The 18,322-nt window shown below is 40.3% G+C and overlaps 1 protein-coding gene across 4 annotated transcripts in view; it reads left to right on the forward strand.

Annotated features, from left to right (window-relative positions):
- Positions 1-4,641, forward strand: part of amotl1 (angiomotin like 1) — a 33,163-nt gene extending 28,522 nt beyond the window's left edge. For all 4 annotated transcript variants that reach the window (XM_079611614.1, XM_079611613.1, XM_079611616.1 and 1 more), the window contains one exon: positions 3,657-4,641. In XM_079611614.1, the coding sequence (XP_079467740.1) occupies positions 3,657-3,760 (104 nt within the window). In that variant the 3' untranslated portion in view covers positions 3,761-4,641. The remainder of the gene's footprint in view (positions 1-3,656) is intronic.
- The last annotated feature ends 13,681 nt before the right edge of the window (positions 4,642-18,322 follow it).

The following is an 18,322-nucleotide window of genomic DNA, read 5'->3' on the forward strand; positions in this document are numbered from 1 at the left end:
GCAGAAGAGCATCTCTGAACACGCAACACATCAAACCTTGAAGCAGAAGAGCATCTCTGAACACACAACACATCAAACCTTGAAGCAGAAGAGCATCTCTAAACACACAACACATCAAACCTTGAAGCAGAAGAGCATCTCTGAACACACAACACATCAAACCTTAAAGCAGAAGAGCATCTCTGAACACGCAACACATCAAACCTTGAAGCAGATGAGCATCTCTAAACACACAACACATCAAACCTCGAAGCAGAAGAGCATCTCTGAACACAACACATCAAACCTTAAAGCAGAAGAGCATCTCTGAACACAACACATCAAACCTTGAAGCAGAAGAGCATCTCTGAACACACAACACATCAAACCTTGAAGCAGAAGAGCATCTCTGAACACTCAACACATCAAACCTTAAAGCAGAAGAGCATCTCTGAACACTTAACACAAACCTTGAAGCAGAAGAGCATCTCGGAACACTTAACGCATCAAACCTTGAAGCAGAAGAGCATCTCTGAACACTCAACACATCAAACCTTGAAGCAGAAGAGCATCTCTAAACACACAACAAACCTTAAAGCAGAAGAGCATCTCTGAACACGCAACACATCAAACCTTGAAGCAGAAGAGCATCTCTGAACACTCAACACATCAAACCTTAACACTAGAAGTCCCAGAGAGCAGCCATTTGGCTTTTCTACCTATAAAACCCGCAGGACAGCCGATGGGCTGGAAGGCTTTAGGCTAATATCCTTAATCAGCTGTGAACAGTTGCTTTTGTTATGCAAACAATGTGGGGCCATGCTGAGCCACTTCAAGGAAACTTGTGTTTCACTTTGCCATCTTAGAGAGAAATCAACACACTTGTTTTTTTCCTTTGTTGCTGAGATTTATTGATAAAAACAGTACAAAATAAAATAAAAAAGAAACCAACCATTTGTACACATATTTACAAATAATATTAAAAAGTGAGTGAGTACATTCCAGCAATCACTCACAATCCTGGCACTGCCATGGTATCTTCCGTCTGCATTTACCACATGTGTATCTGTAGCAGTGAACACATCGCACAGTGGCATGATTGTTCTTGCATTGGTGTTTGACCTGACACATGGCTCTTTTTCCAGGGCTAGGTGTGGAGGGTTGTGTCCGAAGCAATTGTTCTTTTCTTGCCTTCTTCGCACACATATGAGAGATAGCCAACTCTCTTGCAAGCTCCAGCAGGAAGTCCACCCGTCTTTCCTGCCTTCCGGTGCATGCTTGATACAGCACATGTGCATTCAGTGCTGCCATGTCAATCATGTTATAGATCACGGCAACTGGCCAGCGCCGTCTCCCTGTGCGGACAGTGTACTCCCGCACCATCTGGTCCATCACATCCACGCCGCACTTTGTGGTGTTGTAAAGGGTGATAGTGTTTGGCTTCCTTTTGGTGGTATTTTCAGTCTGAATCACGCTGTGCATGCTGCTAAGAATGTAGACGGTCTTCCGTTTGGGCGCATACGCCGTCAGCGTAGCAGCAGTGGTTGAAAACACCTAATGAATAAGATAAATTGTTATTTTCATAGCACTTTTACACACAATGACACACTTGGCGGTGTTGATTCTAAAAATTAGAAACATAAACATAGAACCACAAAAGACCTGCAACATACCTGAGTGGTGAATTCATTGCGATCTGTGTGTCTAGCGGATTGAGGGATTTCCCGCCGAATCTTGTTGAATGTGCCGAGGATAGTGGTTTTCCGGCTAAGAAGTTTATGCGCAAGTGACAGCGATGTGAAGAACATTTCTGCCCTTGTCTAGGAATGGTTCCATCAGCCTCATCACTACATTTTCAGACAGTCTTTCTCCACTGGGACGACCAGGGTCCTTGCCAAGATATGGGAGGACATTACAAATGTACTTGGATTTAGGTCGCAAGCCACCCAAAACTTGATCCCAAGCTTGTGAGGTTTAGTTGCAATATACTGCAGGAAACAGCAGCGAGTCTTTGACGGGAAAAGCTGTTCATCAACGGTGATATGTAGACCAGGGTTGTAGGACGTGATGCAATTGGTGACAAATGATCCCCACACACTGGAAATTGCAGCAAACTTATCAGTCTTTGCTCTCATTTGAGAGCAAGCTGCATGCAATTAGATGTGCTAATTCATACCTGTTTACACCTGGGCAAGACCCTACATGCCAATGTGAGACATGGTCAATCAAGTTCTCTGCTTTTAGCAGCCCTCCCTCTCCCACACATACAAACATGCCACCAGCAACCATTCACACACACACCCCCAACCCCCCTGCAGATTGCTCAGGTAATGACCACATTTACACATGAATTGATGCTAATGATAGCCAAAAGACTGGCCAGTTAGCATCCACTTGGCTAAAAGAGGGGTAAAAAACTCTGGGTCTTCTAGTGTTAAAGCAGAAGAGCTTCTTTGAACACTTAACACATCAAACCTTGAAGCAGAAGAGCATCTCTGAACACTCAACACATCAAACCTTGAAGCAGAGGAGCATCTCTGAACACACAAACACGTCCAACCTTAAAACAGAAGAGCATCTCTGCACACACAAACACATCAAACCTTAAAAAAGGTAACAAAACACAAAAATGAACAAGACAAACACTTGCAACTTTTCTACAGCAATATCATATTGAAATATACTCTGGGCCTAAAAAAATCTAATACTATCAAAGCAACTAGTGATGTAACTGAACATCTACACAAGTGTTAGTCATTCAATTCCTTCCTTAATGTATATTCAAAGGGGGAAAACCTATAGGAATAATGTTGTACTGTAATGTAAACATGGGCTTTCTAACATATGTAAACATGGGCTTTTTAACATAGACATAAAAAAACATAACACAATGAGTATGTGTTTTATGATTGACAAAGTGTGTTTTTTGGTTGAAAACCTTTGCTAGTGTTCTGGAGGATTTGGGACATGTATGAAGTGTTTTGACAGTTTTAGTGCATTTTGAATGTGAAATTAACTGCTGTACCAAGATGTGACAGAACAGAACTGTGTGAAGAAGAGTTTTGATAAAATTACCAAATTATTGAGAAATGTGTCCTAGCGATTGTATAAAACTGTAATGTGCCCTGGAACTGGAAGAGTCCTTGCTTCTACATCTCATCTGTGGTGACATGTACTGACGCGAGGGCTGGACAATCCAATGGCCAGATGATGTTCACTCTCTCCCCTCCAGAAACCTGTCACTCACATGAATCAATCATCCATTGGGTTTGTAATAGAAAAGAAAAGTCGGTTGCATTTTCCATTTTTCGGGGCAATTTTAAATTGAAGCTCAAATGAGATCCTGTGTCCTGGTACCATAATGACCAGTACTGTCAAAATTCTCACAATTACTGACAAAAGTAGCAGGCCTTATAATGAGGGTCAGTTGGGTTAATAAAATGGATGTCTTGATGTATTCGCACATGATGCTGTGTGTGGCAGTGACCTGCACTTTTTCCTATAACAATACTGAAAAACAAATGATATATAGACAAAATATTGTAGTCAACAAATGCTAGAGTATAATACTACCGGTAGTAATAATGCTAGTATCTAATGAAATAATGCTAGAAGAATGGTATCACTGAAAAAAAGGTTTGACAAAAAAGTAATTTTAACTCTGTGTTTATGTGCAGAATGTCCAGCCAGACAGGCTAAAGGCCCAGAAGCTCGAGCACCGCTGAGGAGAGGACAGAAGATGCCCCTGCCTGACCTAGATCTGGTGGAGATCCTTATATGAACAACAACCCTGCAAATAACATTCCTGCAGACAGGACAGCACTTCTGAGAGAGAAAAGAGAGAGTGAGGAACAAAATGTGAGTGAGATAGAAAAAGAAAGGGTGCAAAAATAAAGAAAGAGATGATGTACAATAATGTAATAGATCACAAACAGACTGACAGAAATTAGATATTAAGAAAAGAAAGGAAGCGCAAAGTAAAAGCTGGAATTCAATATTGTGCCTTTAAAACACTGAATTTGATGGTTGATTCCTGATTTATATTTTCTGTCCATTTTTTACCCTGCACCAAACGAGGAGTATGGCATTTGCCCCAGCCTGTTTACTTGCATACTCAATGTCTTAAGTTCCCTTCAGTCTTATTTGATCGGCTGCCTCAAGTTCTACAGAGCTGTTTATATCATTCAGAGAGATATTTTGTGTGTTGTTTTTATTTGTATGGAATTGTAATGTGTAAAACTAAATGATTGAATGCTGTCGATCTTTTGTTTTAGTTTTGTGGCAGACTTGCGGTAAATAAGCTCGTTATTAATTTTACAACTGCTGTTTTCCATCATGTGTGTATGAATTGCCTGAAAAAAAAAATCCTATTTAATAGAGGAAAACTGTTCTTTGGCTGGGATTCTGTAGACTCTGCACTGCTACAATGCTAAATGGTGAAGTTGTCAAGGGTCAATAACTACTGTATAATGTTTTGAGTCCAAAGACAATTGCATGATTGATTGATTGTTTTCTCTAGAAGAAGAACCTTAGTTTTAAAACTGTCTTACCCATTTCTAATTTAATAACTTGTTGTGGTTTCCATTCTCCAAATCCATTATAATTTTATTATTTTAATAGCTCTGGTGATCAAATCAATACAATAAAAGCACAGTGTTCTGTATTACAGTGTTGTTTTTAAATTAGATATTTTACAAAATCATAGTACAGTATATACAGTACACACGTCATTATCAAATATCACATTCTCTAAGGAAAAACCAACGAAAACCTTTACACAGAGCTTTTAAACCCAACATGTGAGAAGTCGCTCACAAAGGGTCAGTTATTTTACACAAATTAGGCAGCATGTAGACACAAAATCATCTGACACTCAGTTCATCTACATTTTGAAAAGAATATCTACATTTTGAATATCTACGAAAAGAATGTCTTCATTTTGAAAATAACATAAGCAAATTGTGCAGAGATAAATTGAATAGATGTGTGAAACATTTTGTAAAACTTTTGGTTTTCAGCTAAACATTTTCTGTTGCCAGGTAGAATAAAATTCTCAAATTTAAGCATTGGTAATACACTGATCAGCCACATCATTAAAACCACCTTCCTGTATGGTCCCCCTTGTGAACACACGAGCAGCAGATCCTTTAAGTCCCGCAAGTTGAGAGGTGGAGCGTCCGTGGATCAGATTTGTTGGTCCAGCACATCCCATAGATGCTCACTCAGGTTGAGATCAGGGGAATTTGGAGGCCAAGGCAACAGCAACTCTGTCATGTTGTCTTTGCCATCCATGTCACTCTGACCTCGTCTATCTGTGCATACGCAACTGTGATACTCTGTGTGTTCGAACACTTTCTATCATGGGCAGCATCACACTTTTCAGAAATTTGAGCTACAGAAGCTCTTCTGTGTGATCGGACCAGCCTTTGATCCTTACTTGCATCACTGAGCCTTAGGATCCCATGAACCTGGCATATGTGGGACACTGCATAAGACTTGCTGTTGTTGAGATGCTCTGGCCCAGTTGTCTAGCCATTATTATTTGGCCCTTGTCAAAGTCACTCAGATCTTTTGATCTTCCTTTGCTAGTGTTCTGGAGTATTTGGGACATGTATGAAGTGTTTTGACAGTTTTAGTGCATTTTGAATGTGAAATTACCTGCTGTGCCAAGATGTGACAGAACAGAACTGTGTGAAGAATAGTTTTGATAAAATGACCAAATTATTGAGAAATGTGTCCTAGCGATTTTATAAAACCACTCATCTGTGGTGACATTAAAAACATAGATTTTATCATGCAAATTTTGATGTTAGATTCACTATTGTGTCTACATAGAATTGTTCTATATTTAATGCAATTACATCAGACATAACTCATTTAATGACCAAAACATTAAGAGTAATCCCTTTCTTTACCCTTTCAAGGGAAAGGGAATTAAATTGCAGTAATGAATTGCTTACACCCAACACTGGTCCTATAACTCCATGGGTTGTGAGGTCTGGGCTCATCTGCTGTTTCTGTGAGGGTGAAATAGATGCTTATAAAGTGTTGAGGGTTAGATTGATTTTGACATTGGTGGGACATAATCTGAGTTCTAGAGTGTTACAAGTTAAATGTATCTGATGATGTCCATCAGAGGCCCTGGGGCTTTTCATTTGGGGGGCACTTGCTGCATTCTGCTCAAATGAACACTGTTTGTATGTAGACCCATATGTTCTGCACCATAAAACTCAGGATATGGGTGCAAAATGCTCCTATGAGTTTTTGTTTTTATGCTGTTTTCCCGAATATCAGGATGGTACATATATTACATGCAGTATAACTGCAATACATGTTGTTAATATTAAGTGACTAAGAGCATTTTTGACACCAGTCTGTTTTGCTCTGTAATATATAATATTTGGAAAATAATATAGCAAAAATGTTGTAAACCTAAATTAAATCTGTTCATCATATAAAGTCTCTTCAGAAAATTTGGACTAAACCGCTCAATTCATATGGATTAGTTTTATGATCTCTTAATGAACCTTTTAAAGCCTCAAAGCTGTCAATGGAGGGACAGAAATCTCTCGAAAAGTGTTCCAAAGATGAACGAAAGTCTTACGGGTTTGGAACAACATGAGGTGAGCAATTAATGACAGCATTTTAATTTCGGGGTGAACCTTCCTTTCTGCAATACCCCTGGTCACCATATTATCCCATTAGTGAATAATTTTACATTTTGTGCTATGAGGACTAAATTATTGGCATAATTATGCTGTAGGCTACATGCTACATTTAAATCTATATCTATATGTTAAAATTTTAAAGTTTTTTTATTTTTATTTCTGGGTATAGCCATTTAAGATGTATAACCATTTAATTCATCATAAAAAAAACCTAATAAACTGAAAAATACCATGTTTCTGTATTTTATCATGTATTTAGACAACGTCACCATCCTAAACGTCACAGCACAGTCAAGTCAAGTCATCTTTATTTATATTGCGCTTTTTACAATACAGATTGTATCAAAGCAGCTTCACAGTGATAACATGAAAATAATACAAAGTTGTTTCTAGAAGAAAATTGCGTCATCGTCCACCTTAAGTAAGACAGATCAAATTATATTGTTGAATATCCATCAGTGACAGAATGGAGAAAAAAACCTTGGGAGAAACCAGACTCAGTCTGGGGCCAGTTCTCCTCTGGACAAGAACGAACAGTGTTTGAATATGATTCGAGCAGCATTACAGGTCAGAAGTCAGATTGGATCAGAACATTCAGAGTATTTATCCATTTCCATCTTTCCATCAACTCCATACTTGAGTCATCACTCCGGTATGGAGACGAGTTGTTGAGGATCAGCCGATGGCTGACGTGTCGATGAGGCCTTCACAGGGCCGATGAGGCTGGCACTTCAGGACTGCGTTGTCATCATGTCCAGGCCCTGGTCCTTCATCAGATCTGGATACGGCCTGGATCCGGCGGACAGCGGTAAAACTCGGGATAAACAGAGAGACTAATATTAGCGTAGACACCATCCTTCTTATGATGTACCAAGTAATCTATAGGAAGTGTGAATTTATGCAAAGTGTTCCCGGTTCCGGCTGATCTAAACTATGCAGCCTGACATTGAGTTATAGAAGTCTATAATGTGTTATGTGAATGCTAGGTCAAAGAGATGTGTCTTTAATCTAGCTTTGAACTGACAGAGTGTGTCTGGACGATGGTAGGAAGATTGTTCCAAAGTTTTGGTGCTAAATAGGAAAAGGACCTACCGCCAGCAGTCGATTTTGACATTCTAGGTATTATTAACTGGCCAGAATTTGACGTGAATAATGCGTTAAGAGCTCGCTCCAGTACTGCGGAGCTAAACCATTTAATGCTTTGTAAGTAATCAGCAATATTTTAAAATGTATAGGCTACTATAATTAATAGGGAGCCAATGCAGTGTTGACAGAACCGTAAGCTAATTCGTTCAAAATGTGGGTCATCCAGAACTCATAAGAAGTGCACATATGTAACTCTCGTTGTCACACTTGTGAGATGTGTAAACAGAGCCGTATTTGCCATTCTAAAATAGCAACTGACAAACAGGAACCTTGTTAAAAAAACATAATTTAGAAAAAACATTTATAGAAAAAACATATTTTCTATAAAAGCTAGAACAGGTAATTGCGACTTTTTATCTCACAATTCTCATTTTTTCCCCCTCTCAGAATTGCGAGTTATAAAGTCAGATATAAACTCTCAATTCTGAGAAAATGTCACACTTTTTTTTTGCCCCTCAGAATTTGACTTTAATACTCACAATTGCGAGTGTGTATAAAAATTCTGAGAAATAAACTCGCAATTGTGAGAAGAAAAAAAGTATTTGAATTATCTTTAATTATCTTTCACATTGTTTTATTCGGCGGCGGAAACCAGCGTCCACACACAGGTTCCAGAGGGAGAGCGGTGCACCTGCCTGCAGCTCTGCGCTGGGCCTTCCCCTCCTCCCTCTCCCCGCACGGGTCACTCTCATTAGCTGTGGATCAATGAGTGGTTTTGTCCGGTGCAGTTTCCCACGTCTGTGTGCTCTGCTGGCAGTCGCGTGGCTCTAGTCAAACAGATCAGAGACTGATTCACAAACATCTGCCCGTGGTCGAAAGCCCTCTGACATCTGCTCACGTTCACTGCTGGAGGGTGTAGACAAACAACTTATGGCTCATGACTTAGATTATCTTCTCTAGACTGCTCATTTCTGACAGATATTAATGCATTTATTAAAGTTGTCTCGTGTTTTATATTTTGTAATTTTATACAGTACATTAATTCGACTTTTTGCTTGTCAAACAATGGCTATTTATCTATCATTTATTTCAGCCATATTACTGGGGACTGTGCACCTCTGGGACTGGATTTGGTTTCGATCGGGTCTGTTAAGGACTGGGCATGAATGCGCTTGTGGGTCTCAGGTGTTTGACTGTAACCGAACACACATCCTGAGAACGCCGAGGCACCTCAGAGGACCGTCTTGGGTTTTCATGTGACACAAAACGTGTTGTTTCTGTGTGCAGAACGCCTCTAGGCTGGACATCTGTTGTTTGCTTTGAGTGGGTCTGTGTGTGTGTGTGTTTGGGGGCTCATGCATTGAATAGAGGCGGTGACCTGTCATTTGTGAGTGATGGGAGCGAGCGTGTGGGAAAATATCTCAGGCAAAGAGCTTGTGCATTGAGATGCTAATGTCCCTCCTATAAATAAAGGGCATGTGCAGCGCGGAGGGCCTTAGAAACCCCAGCACTGAGACAGGAGCGAGTGAAACTCAGTCTGTACTGCACAGAAGCCAGTGGAGATGACTGCTACCAACCTCCAACCGAACACAGGCCAACGGCACATCAGCGCCAAAGAGGAGAGGAAGGTATTATACAAAACCACGACAAAATGTTGGTGAGCATATAGACTAAACCTACTGTCCTCTTGACTTTTGTTGGTCTTTTGTTCAGCTGCGGAAACCCCTCATTGAGAGAAAGAGGAGGGAAAGAATAAATCACTGTCTAGATCAGCTGAGAGAGACGGTCGTTGGGGCTTTCAGGCTTGATGTAAGTTAAAATGCATGTTTTAAAGTTCATTACATTCAAATGTTTGTTTAAACCAGGTAATCTTAACTTAACATCATAAACTGCTTTTGTTTTTAAATAATTAAACAGCAGTCTAAGTTAGAGAAGGCTGATATTCTTGAGATGACGGTGAAACATTTGCAGAACATCCAGGGCAATAGAGATTCTGGTAAGTTAATGTAATTTGTAATTTGCAATAGCCGTAGTTATTTAGTGTAGTGTTTGAGTTTGTACTGTATGCTTGGTTTTGTTTTATTGCATTGAAATTGAAAAGGGAAGTTTCCCAATTGAAACTGTATTACTGTCAAGGAACACCAAAACCACGAGAACAATCACTGATTCATTCATTTAATTGGTGATATCCACTTAAAAATATGTCCCTGTGATCTTTCCGTCTCCATTCAGACCCCGTTCTGGATGCCGAGGCCCAACAGAGGTACAGTACTGGGTATATCCAGTGCATGCAGGAAGTTCACAACCTGCTACTTTCCTGCGACTGGATGGACAAAACCCTGGGGTCCCGCCTGCTCAACCACTTGCTCAAATCTCTACCTTGCCCTGAGCTCCCCGAGAACTCCCCGACAAGTGTTTCTTCTAGTGACGAGCTGGACAGTCCGAAAGCCTGCCCTCCTTCTCCGGTCTTGTACGAGAGGGCCGTCCAGTCCCAGGATCAGTGTTCTTCGCCCATGAGAATGAGCCCTCATCTCTCAGTTCTAGAGATGTGGAGGCCCTGGTGAAACATCTGTCATTTTAACAGATGTGACTGCATGTGTGTTTATGTAGTGCATATGACTTGGACATTTGTATGTACCGTTTTGTACGGATGTCGACCAAGAATGTATATGTGTGAAGTATGCTGCCAGTCTCAGTGTGAATTCACACACAGTTGTGCTGACTGTGGTAGAGCCTCCTCTAATATGTATCTTATAGATATGTTTCACTGCACTCGTGTGTGTGAGGTGGATCTAGTCCAGAATAGCTCCCGTTTCAGACCCTCTCGACTTCCTCTCTGAAGTAAAGCTACTGTAGCCTGCATTGTACAAGGCCCCTATTAATCACTTAATTTATTTAATTAACACTATATATTTTCAATGAAAGAATTTTCAGTGTTAGAATCCTTTTTAAATTAAACATTATTTTTCTATAATTCTATGTAGCATTTGAGTACCTATTGTACCTAACTTTTCTATGTACAGTTTTTAACAATTATTAATAAAGAAGTGGTTTGTTACATATATAGCCTAGTCATTTCTTTTTTTTCTTTTACAAATACAGTCTTCATAGATTTCACATTTTTTGGGGGGAGACTGATGCAGAATGTAAATCAATTTCAAACCAATACAAGATTTCTGCAGGCATTTCTGAACTTTGTATATTGAGATGTTGGAATTGAGTCTAAAAAACTGTTAATCTCTTCTCTATGAGAGGGCTTCCCAGCCTCAAAATCACTGATCTACTGATAGTTTTCATAATTAACGAGTCCAATCACCAACACGGCACTTGTCAAAGCTGTTTATATTTTATATAGACCATTATTGACATTTAGAGACCCATTTCATAGCATCTAACCAATAACAAGTAGTCTAAATCTATCCAATTTCATATAGTTTTTTTATTTATTCGCTTTGATACTATTTTCATCAAAACTCTTAGGACAAAAATCTAAACTGATCACAATTGTAATACAGCTAGTCATTCTTTTAAAACCTGATCTATATCTACCTGAACTTCAGTTCTACACATTTTCAGTCCACATAATCGTTGTTTCAAACACAAGATTATTGCATTTGTAATGAGAACATTTGGTTTAATCACCAAAACACAACAGTATGATCTTCTTTCAGTTTAGTAGGCCTACTTTTAACAATCAGTTTATGATGTCCCCAGAGTATGTGAGTTCCAGCTCAAAATACCCCACTGATGATTTTCTTATACCATGTTAAATGACTGGTGTTCTCACACACACTGAAAATATCAGTAAGCTGTGTTCATCCTTACATGTTCAAACTGGAGTCGGACAAAATGGAGAGACGCAAGAAGAAGTGACAACATGCTTAATTGATGTTAGCTATCTTCAAGTCATCGATTGTCATGTTCCGTCGTGATAATCTATAAATCGCTGTTCAGGTGCTCGTGTAGGAACTGTTGTAAGATGCAGACCAGGGAATATATTCTGCATGGAGATGGAACAGGTTTAGTTTAATTACGGTTATAACTTATGTGGTCATCTTGCCTTTATGACATGCTGTTGCATTTGTGTTACTGTATTGCAATAAATGTGAAAGGATGCGACAGAAGACTCCCAAATGTATGAATGATCATCCTAGACTGGATCCTGTTCGTTTAAATGTGTATTCTCTTCAGAACGCATGCTAGATTTGTAAGAAGATTTGCAACTTCACATGTTAACACTAAGCACATTTCTTATTCTTTTTCTTAAAACGAACTTCTTTACGTCCCCCTTTACACAGCATCTCTAGAGGCAGTATAAGAAATGACATCACAAGACACAACATTTCCCCTCTTTGTAAAAGCGTTGCTCTTAACTGAACCATAGGAAACATGTACTCTGAATAAAGTAGTCGTGACACTATTCAGTAACAGTCTGTACATTATATTAATTGTATATAAAACAGTGACATATATGTTATTAACTCCTGACATGAATGAACTGTCAGCAAAAGAAGTGCAATGATATTTGAACATATTCAACAACATTTCTTTACTGTAACTTCAAACACTTTTGTAAACCAATACACGGCTGAACTCATTCAGAACAGTTTTTTTAGAGCTGCACTTTGTGCAACTTACCGGTAGATGTAAAACAGTCCCGTTTAGTGTATCACATAGACCTTGTGCCTCATACGCAAGACTTTCACAGAACTGTGTGTAGTGTTGTGTGTTTGCTGTAATGTTACTGGCACTGCAGTCAATCCAGGTGAGTATGCCAAGTAAGCAGAATTGTTTTTTCCCCATCACTGCGCAGGAATGTGTTGGGTCCCACTCTCTTCTCTACTCTTGCAGAACATCTGGGATGACCTTTTGGGGTTGCACTAGGAAGCCTTATTCCCTCCCGCAGCAAAGAGAGGATTGCGAGCACTGCGTTTGATCAGTCTATCATTTCATTTTGTCCTTTCTTTTTCACATTTTTACGGACAGCAGCAGGATCGTGGAGGCAGGATGTTAAGCTTTGTTTGCATCGTTCTCCCATACAAGAGTTCATATGGTGACACACCCGTAGTAGCGTGAGCCCGGTACACCTGGAGCCACTCTGTATCAGCTCTACTATACTATACTCGGTTCCGTCGTTGTGAGTATTGAATTGCTGTCTGGATTCAACCTGAAATCTTTCAACAGCCCCATTAGCTGCAGGATAGTACACAAATACGGATATGTTTTATATGTGTAATATTTTCAGAATAACTAAGAAGTCTAGTTTAATATATAGCCTAATTATTTTGAAGTGTTGGTGCTTAATATAACAATATCTAGTGTAAATGATAAATCATGTTTGAGAATTGTGCTGGCTACTGTATACAGGCCATCAGGGCACCATACAGACTTCATCAAAGAACTTTCTATCAGAATTAGTATTGGCTGCAGATAAAGTACTAATTATTGGTGATTTTAATATACACATAGATAATGAAAAAGATGCATTGGGATTGGCATTTAAAGACATTGTAAACTCAATTGGAGTTAGACAACATGTGTCAGGACCGACTCATTGCCGTAATCATACTCTAGATCTAATACTATCACATGGAATAGATGTTGATGCCGTTGAAATACTGCAGCAAAGCGATGACATCTCAGATCATTATCTAGTCTCGTGTAAACTTCATTTAGCCAAGGCTGCAAAGCCGACTCCGTGTTACAAATATGTTAGACCTCTACCCAGTAGAGCATTACAATAATCTAGCCTTGAGGTCATGAACGCATTAACTAATTGTTCCGCATTTGTCAATGAGAGCATATGGTGTAATTTAGATCTATTTTTAAGATGGAAAAATGCGGTTTTACAGATACTAGACACGTGACTTTCAAATGAAAGATTGGTATCAAAGAGCACACCCAGGTTCCTAACCGACGACGAAGACTTAACAGAGCAGCCATCAAGTGTTAGACAGTACTCTAGGTTATTACGTGTGGAAGTTTTTTCTCCAATAATTAGAATTATTAGAGCTGGCGGTAGATCCTTTCCCTATTTAGCACCAAAACTTTGGAACAGTCTTCCTAACATTGTCCGAGAAGCAGACACACTCTGTCAGTTCAAAGCTAGATTGAAGACACATCTCTTTGACCTAGCATTCACATAATACATTATAGACTTCTATAACTCAATGTTAGGCTGCATAGATTAGGTCAGCCGGAACTGGGAACACTTCCCTTAAATCCTGATGTACTTGTTACATCATAAGAAGAATGGCATCTACGCTAATTTTAGTGTCTTTGTTTGTCCCAAGGTTTTCCCGCAGCCTGCCGGATCCAGACCATATCCAGATCTGACGAAGGACCTTCGCCTGGACCCGATGACAACACAGTGCTGAAGTGCCAAATAGCCTCTCCCTATGGAGGATCCCTTTACCACTCTACAGATAAAGCGCTGTCAGGATAATTTCGGTTTCTCGTATCTACCCCGAAGTGATAAAATTCTGTATAAAAATTTGAAGACAAGTAGTTTATTTAGGCTTGGTTTGTAGAGTATTACAAACCTGCGCACATCGAATCCGCACAACTATAGAATCAATTCTTGATGCGCACGTGAGCGCCATCAGTGTTTCTCACAGGTTCGCGTTTAAAGTCTGTGTAGAGAGAACGGTGTCGTCTTAGCGGTCTCTAATTGAATAACTAATGAATCGTTGCGACGGAAGTAAATCAATCAAAACTAACTTTAGCTGGAAAATATCTTTATTCAAGAACCGCTATAAAGCCAAAACAATCTGTTACCTTAAATTATCCGTTTATCTCTGTAAAGCCGCTTTGAAACAATCTACATTGTTAAAAGCGCTATATAAATGAAGATGACTTGACCCCGAATGACCGTGTCTTCCATAATCTCGCTTTCTGATTGGATATTGTTTCGTTTCACGTGATAATCTCCAGAGCGTGCGCACGCTTGTCCTCGGGGTTCCCCCCACACATCAGGATTTCTTGTTGAAAATTAAATGAATAATAACATGTTGAATATTTACGATTCGCGATCGGGGCGGCTCCGACGTTGTTCCGAGCAGGTTCAGACACTCTTACAGTAACACACTTCACACCAAGAGAAAATCTGAAAGGATAATCCGTAGAACCATCAAGATAATCGGGACATAGCTAGGATTGTCGGAAGGGGGAAATCGGCCCAAAATCAGCCCGATTATCTTTTGGTGTGTACCCAGCATAATGTTGAGGAAATTAATGCAACAATTTCAGAAGAGAAGAGAAGAGAAGAGAAGAGAAGAGAAGAGAAGAGAAGAGAAGAGAAGAGAAGAGAAAGAGAAGAGAAGAGAAGAGAAAGAGAAGATAAAGAGAAGAGAGAAGAAAGAAGAAAGAAGAAAGAAGAAAGAAGAAAGAAGAAAGAAGAAAGAAGAAAGAAGAGAAGGAGAAGAGAATAGAAGAGAAGAGAAGAGAAGAGAAAGAGAAGAGAAAGAGAAGATAAGAGAAGAAAGAAGAAAGAAGAAAGAAGAGAAGGAGAAGAGAATAGAAGAGAAGAGAAAGAGAAGGAGAAGAGAAAGAGAAGAGAAGAGAAGAGAAAGAGAAGATAAGAGAAGAGAAGAAAGAAGAAAGAAGAGAAGGAGAAGAGAAGAGAATAGAAGAGAAGAGAAGAGAAGAGAAGAGAAAGAGAAGAGAAGAGAAGAGAAAGAGAAGAGAAGATAAGATAAGAGAAGAGAAGAGAGAAGAAAGAAGAGAAAGAGAAGAGAAGAGAAGAGAAGAGAAGAGAAGAGAAGAGAAGAGAAGAGAAGAGAAGAGAAGAGAAAGAGTAAGGTGGTGAGGGCCTGGTGATCTGTGCTATGTGTAAAGCGATGGCCTCTCACGTACGTTCGCCATTTCCAACTGTCGCAAACCTAGGAAGGAATTTTGAGAACCAGGACACTAATCCTAGGAAGGATTGCAGAGATGCTGCATCAGATGGAGGCGGAGCTTTACGGACAGCATCTAGATGTTTCCAGTCAAGATTCAATTTTGCATTAAATTTAACACTAAGCACACTTCATATTCGTATTCTTAAAACTAACTTCTTTACCTCCTCCCTACAACTCAGCGTCTATAGACGAGGCAGCATAAGGAATTACATTATAAGACACAACAGTGTGTAACATTTATCGAGCTGACTATGGTAAATATGGTCTATGTATAAGACTTTAGCGATTTTCGATGCTCTGGAAGCAAGCTGCTTCAGACATTCATCTCAGATGACAGTTCTCATGTCCTCAAAGCCAAAGTTCAGTCTCTGCTGGAAAATGGCACATTGGAGAAAGTCTCCACAGAACGCAGCGAGCCAGGCTTTTACAGCCTCTATTTCTTCGTCCCCGAGAAGGATGGCGGCCTCAGGCCCATCCTCTATCTCAGAAGTCGGAATTCCACTCTCATGAGACGGCCCTTCAGAATGCAAACTTTCAAACAAATCCTCACGCGAATTCGCCCGGGGATTGGTTTATATCATTGGATCTGATAGATGCCTACTTTCACATCGAGATAGCACCCCATCACAGACCATTTTAGAGATTTGCTTTCGAGGGAGTGACATACCAATATACAGCCATTCCATTCGGACTCTATCTAGCTCCACGTACCTTTAAGAAGTGAGTAGACTTCTTCTCTTTCCCCTATGAGGCAGACAGCCCCAGGCCCAATCGGAACAGGAGCTATTTGAAACTCTACATTTTTAAAAGCGCTATATAAATGAAGATGACTTGACTTGACTTGACTATGGACACAGAGATCCCTGCTCCTCAGTCATCTTGGAGACTTGGGTTTCAGGGTCAACTTTGGCAGGAGTTCGCTGCTCCCCAACCAATGGATCTCGTTCCTGGGGGCAGTCTTCCACTCAGCTCAAATTAAGGCTTTACCGATGCCTACTGTATGTCGAATTGGCCAATCAACCAAATGTTGGCGGTAATTCTGGCCTTTAAGAAGTTCCAGCCGGAACTCAGGGATTGTCATGTCCTGGTCCGCTTAGACAACAGGATGGTGGTTGCCTTCATAAACTACCAAGGAGGTCTCAGGTCTTGCAGAGCCTGGGAGCCGTCTTCTCCTATGGACACAGAGGACCTCTGCTCAGTGAGGGCGGTTCACGAAAGGAGCAGACATGTTGTCATGCGTTGGACCTCCCCAGACCTCCTGCGACAAAAGAGAACTCCTACTGCAAAATTTACTTTTCAAAGGAAATGGACATACTGGCTCTGAAGTGGTTGACGTTGGCGTCTTTACGCCTTCCCTCCTGTAGCCCTGCTCCCACAGGTTGTCAGTCGGATATGGGAAGAACAGCATGTGCTGTGCTTCTAGTGGCACCACACAATATTAATAATTGGTGCAGAATTAGTCCAGCTACTGTCAGCAGCTCCATGTCCCATACCACTGAGGAGAGACCTCCACTCCCAAGCAGTAGGGACAATCTGGCACCCCCAACCGGAGTTGTGGGACCTGCATGTTTGGCCCCTAGACAGGCCTTTCCCGGGAAGTCATGAGAACGATCTCAAAGGCAAGGGCCCCTTCCACAAGATGCCTTTGCTCCCAGAAATGGTTCATTTTCTCAAGCTGGTGCCTAGTTCGGAAAACAGATCCCTCTGAATGCAATACAATGTCAGTTCTCATGTTCCCTCAGGAAATGCTGGACAATAGGCATGCTCCCTCCACGCTCAATGTTTATGTGGCGGCATCATGGCGAATCATGCCCCGGTAGCTGGCCAATCAATCAGGAAGCACGACTTAGTTGTTAAGTTCCTCAGAGGAGCTAGGAGGCTGAACCCTCCAATGCCCATGCTCAGTCCCAGCTTGGGAACTTTCCACAGTCCTAAAGGCACTTCTGCTCGAGTCAGTCGACCTCCGGTCAATCTCGTTTAAGACTGCCCTCTTTCTGGCTTTAGCGCCAGTCAAGCGAGTTGGAGATTTGCAGGTTCTGTCTGTGGATCCTTCCTGTCTTTAGTTTGGCACAAAGAAAGTAAGGTGGTCCTTAGGCAGAGGACTAGAGGACCCCCCCCCCCCCCCCTCAAATAAGAACACTAATGAAATTTTCATATGGTTATTGATATTATCACCTAACCCTACCCATAAACCTGTGAACATCACTGAATTTAAAGGGAAACATCCAGTTACATTATGACACTTTTGTATAGGTCTGGTGACAAGTCCGTGTTTGATTTTTCATTTATTTTTGAGTAGGCTATAGTCAACGAACCTGTACACACAGCTCTCTTCCCCCTTTGTATGTAGGTTTTTATTTTTTTATTTTGGTTACTTTTCAAACCTCTCTTAGGACTAATCTCTATTTCCAAAAAAACAACAAAAAAACAACAACAACAACATAGGTTTTTTGTTGTTTTGATTATTATGTGTTTGTAAAATATCAACAACTAAATGAATGAATTCTTGTCACAGCATTGCTAAAGTATTACGCATTACTGAGAATTTTCCAGGATAATTGTGCTTAATTGTGAGAAGAATAATGTAACAATCCCCAAAACCGTCATGCTGGTATAAAAGAGTATAGTTTTCTTTTTAATGTTGTTTCGTTGTTGTTTGTTTTTTATTTTATTTTATTTGGAGTTTGGTTT

Source organism: Phoxinus phoxinus (assembly GCF_949152265.1).
Source record: "Phoxinus phoxinus genome assembly, chromosome: 4".
Lineage (NCBI taxonomy): Eukaryota > Metazoa > Chordata > Actinopteri > Cypriniformes > Leuciscidae > Phoxinus > Phoxinus phoxinus.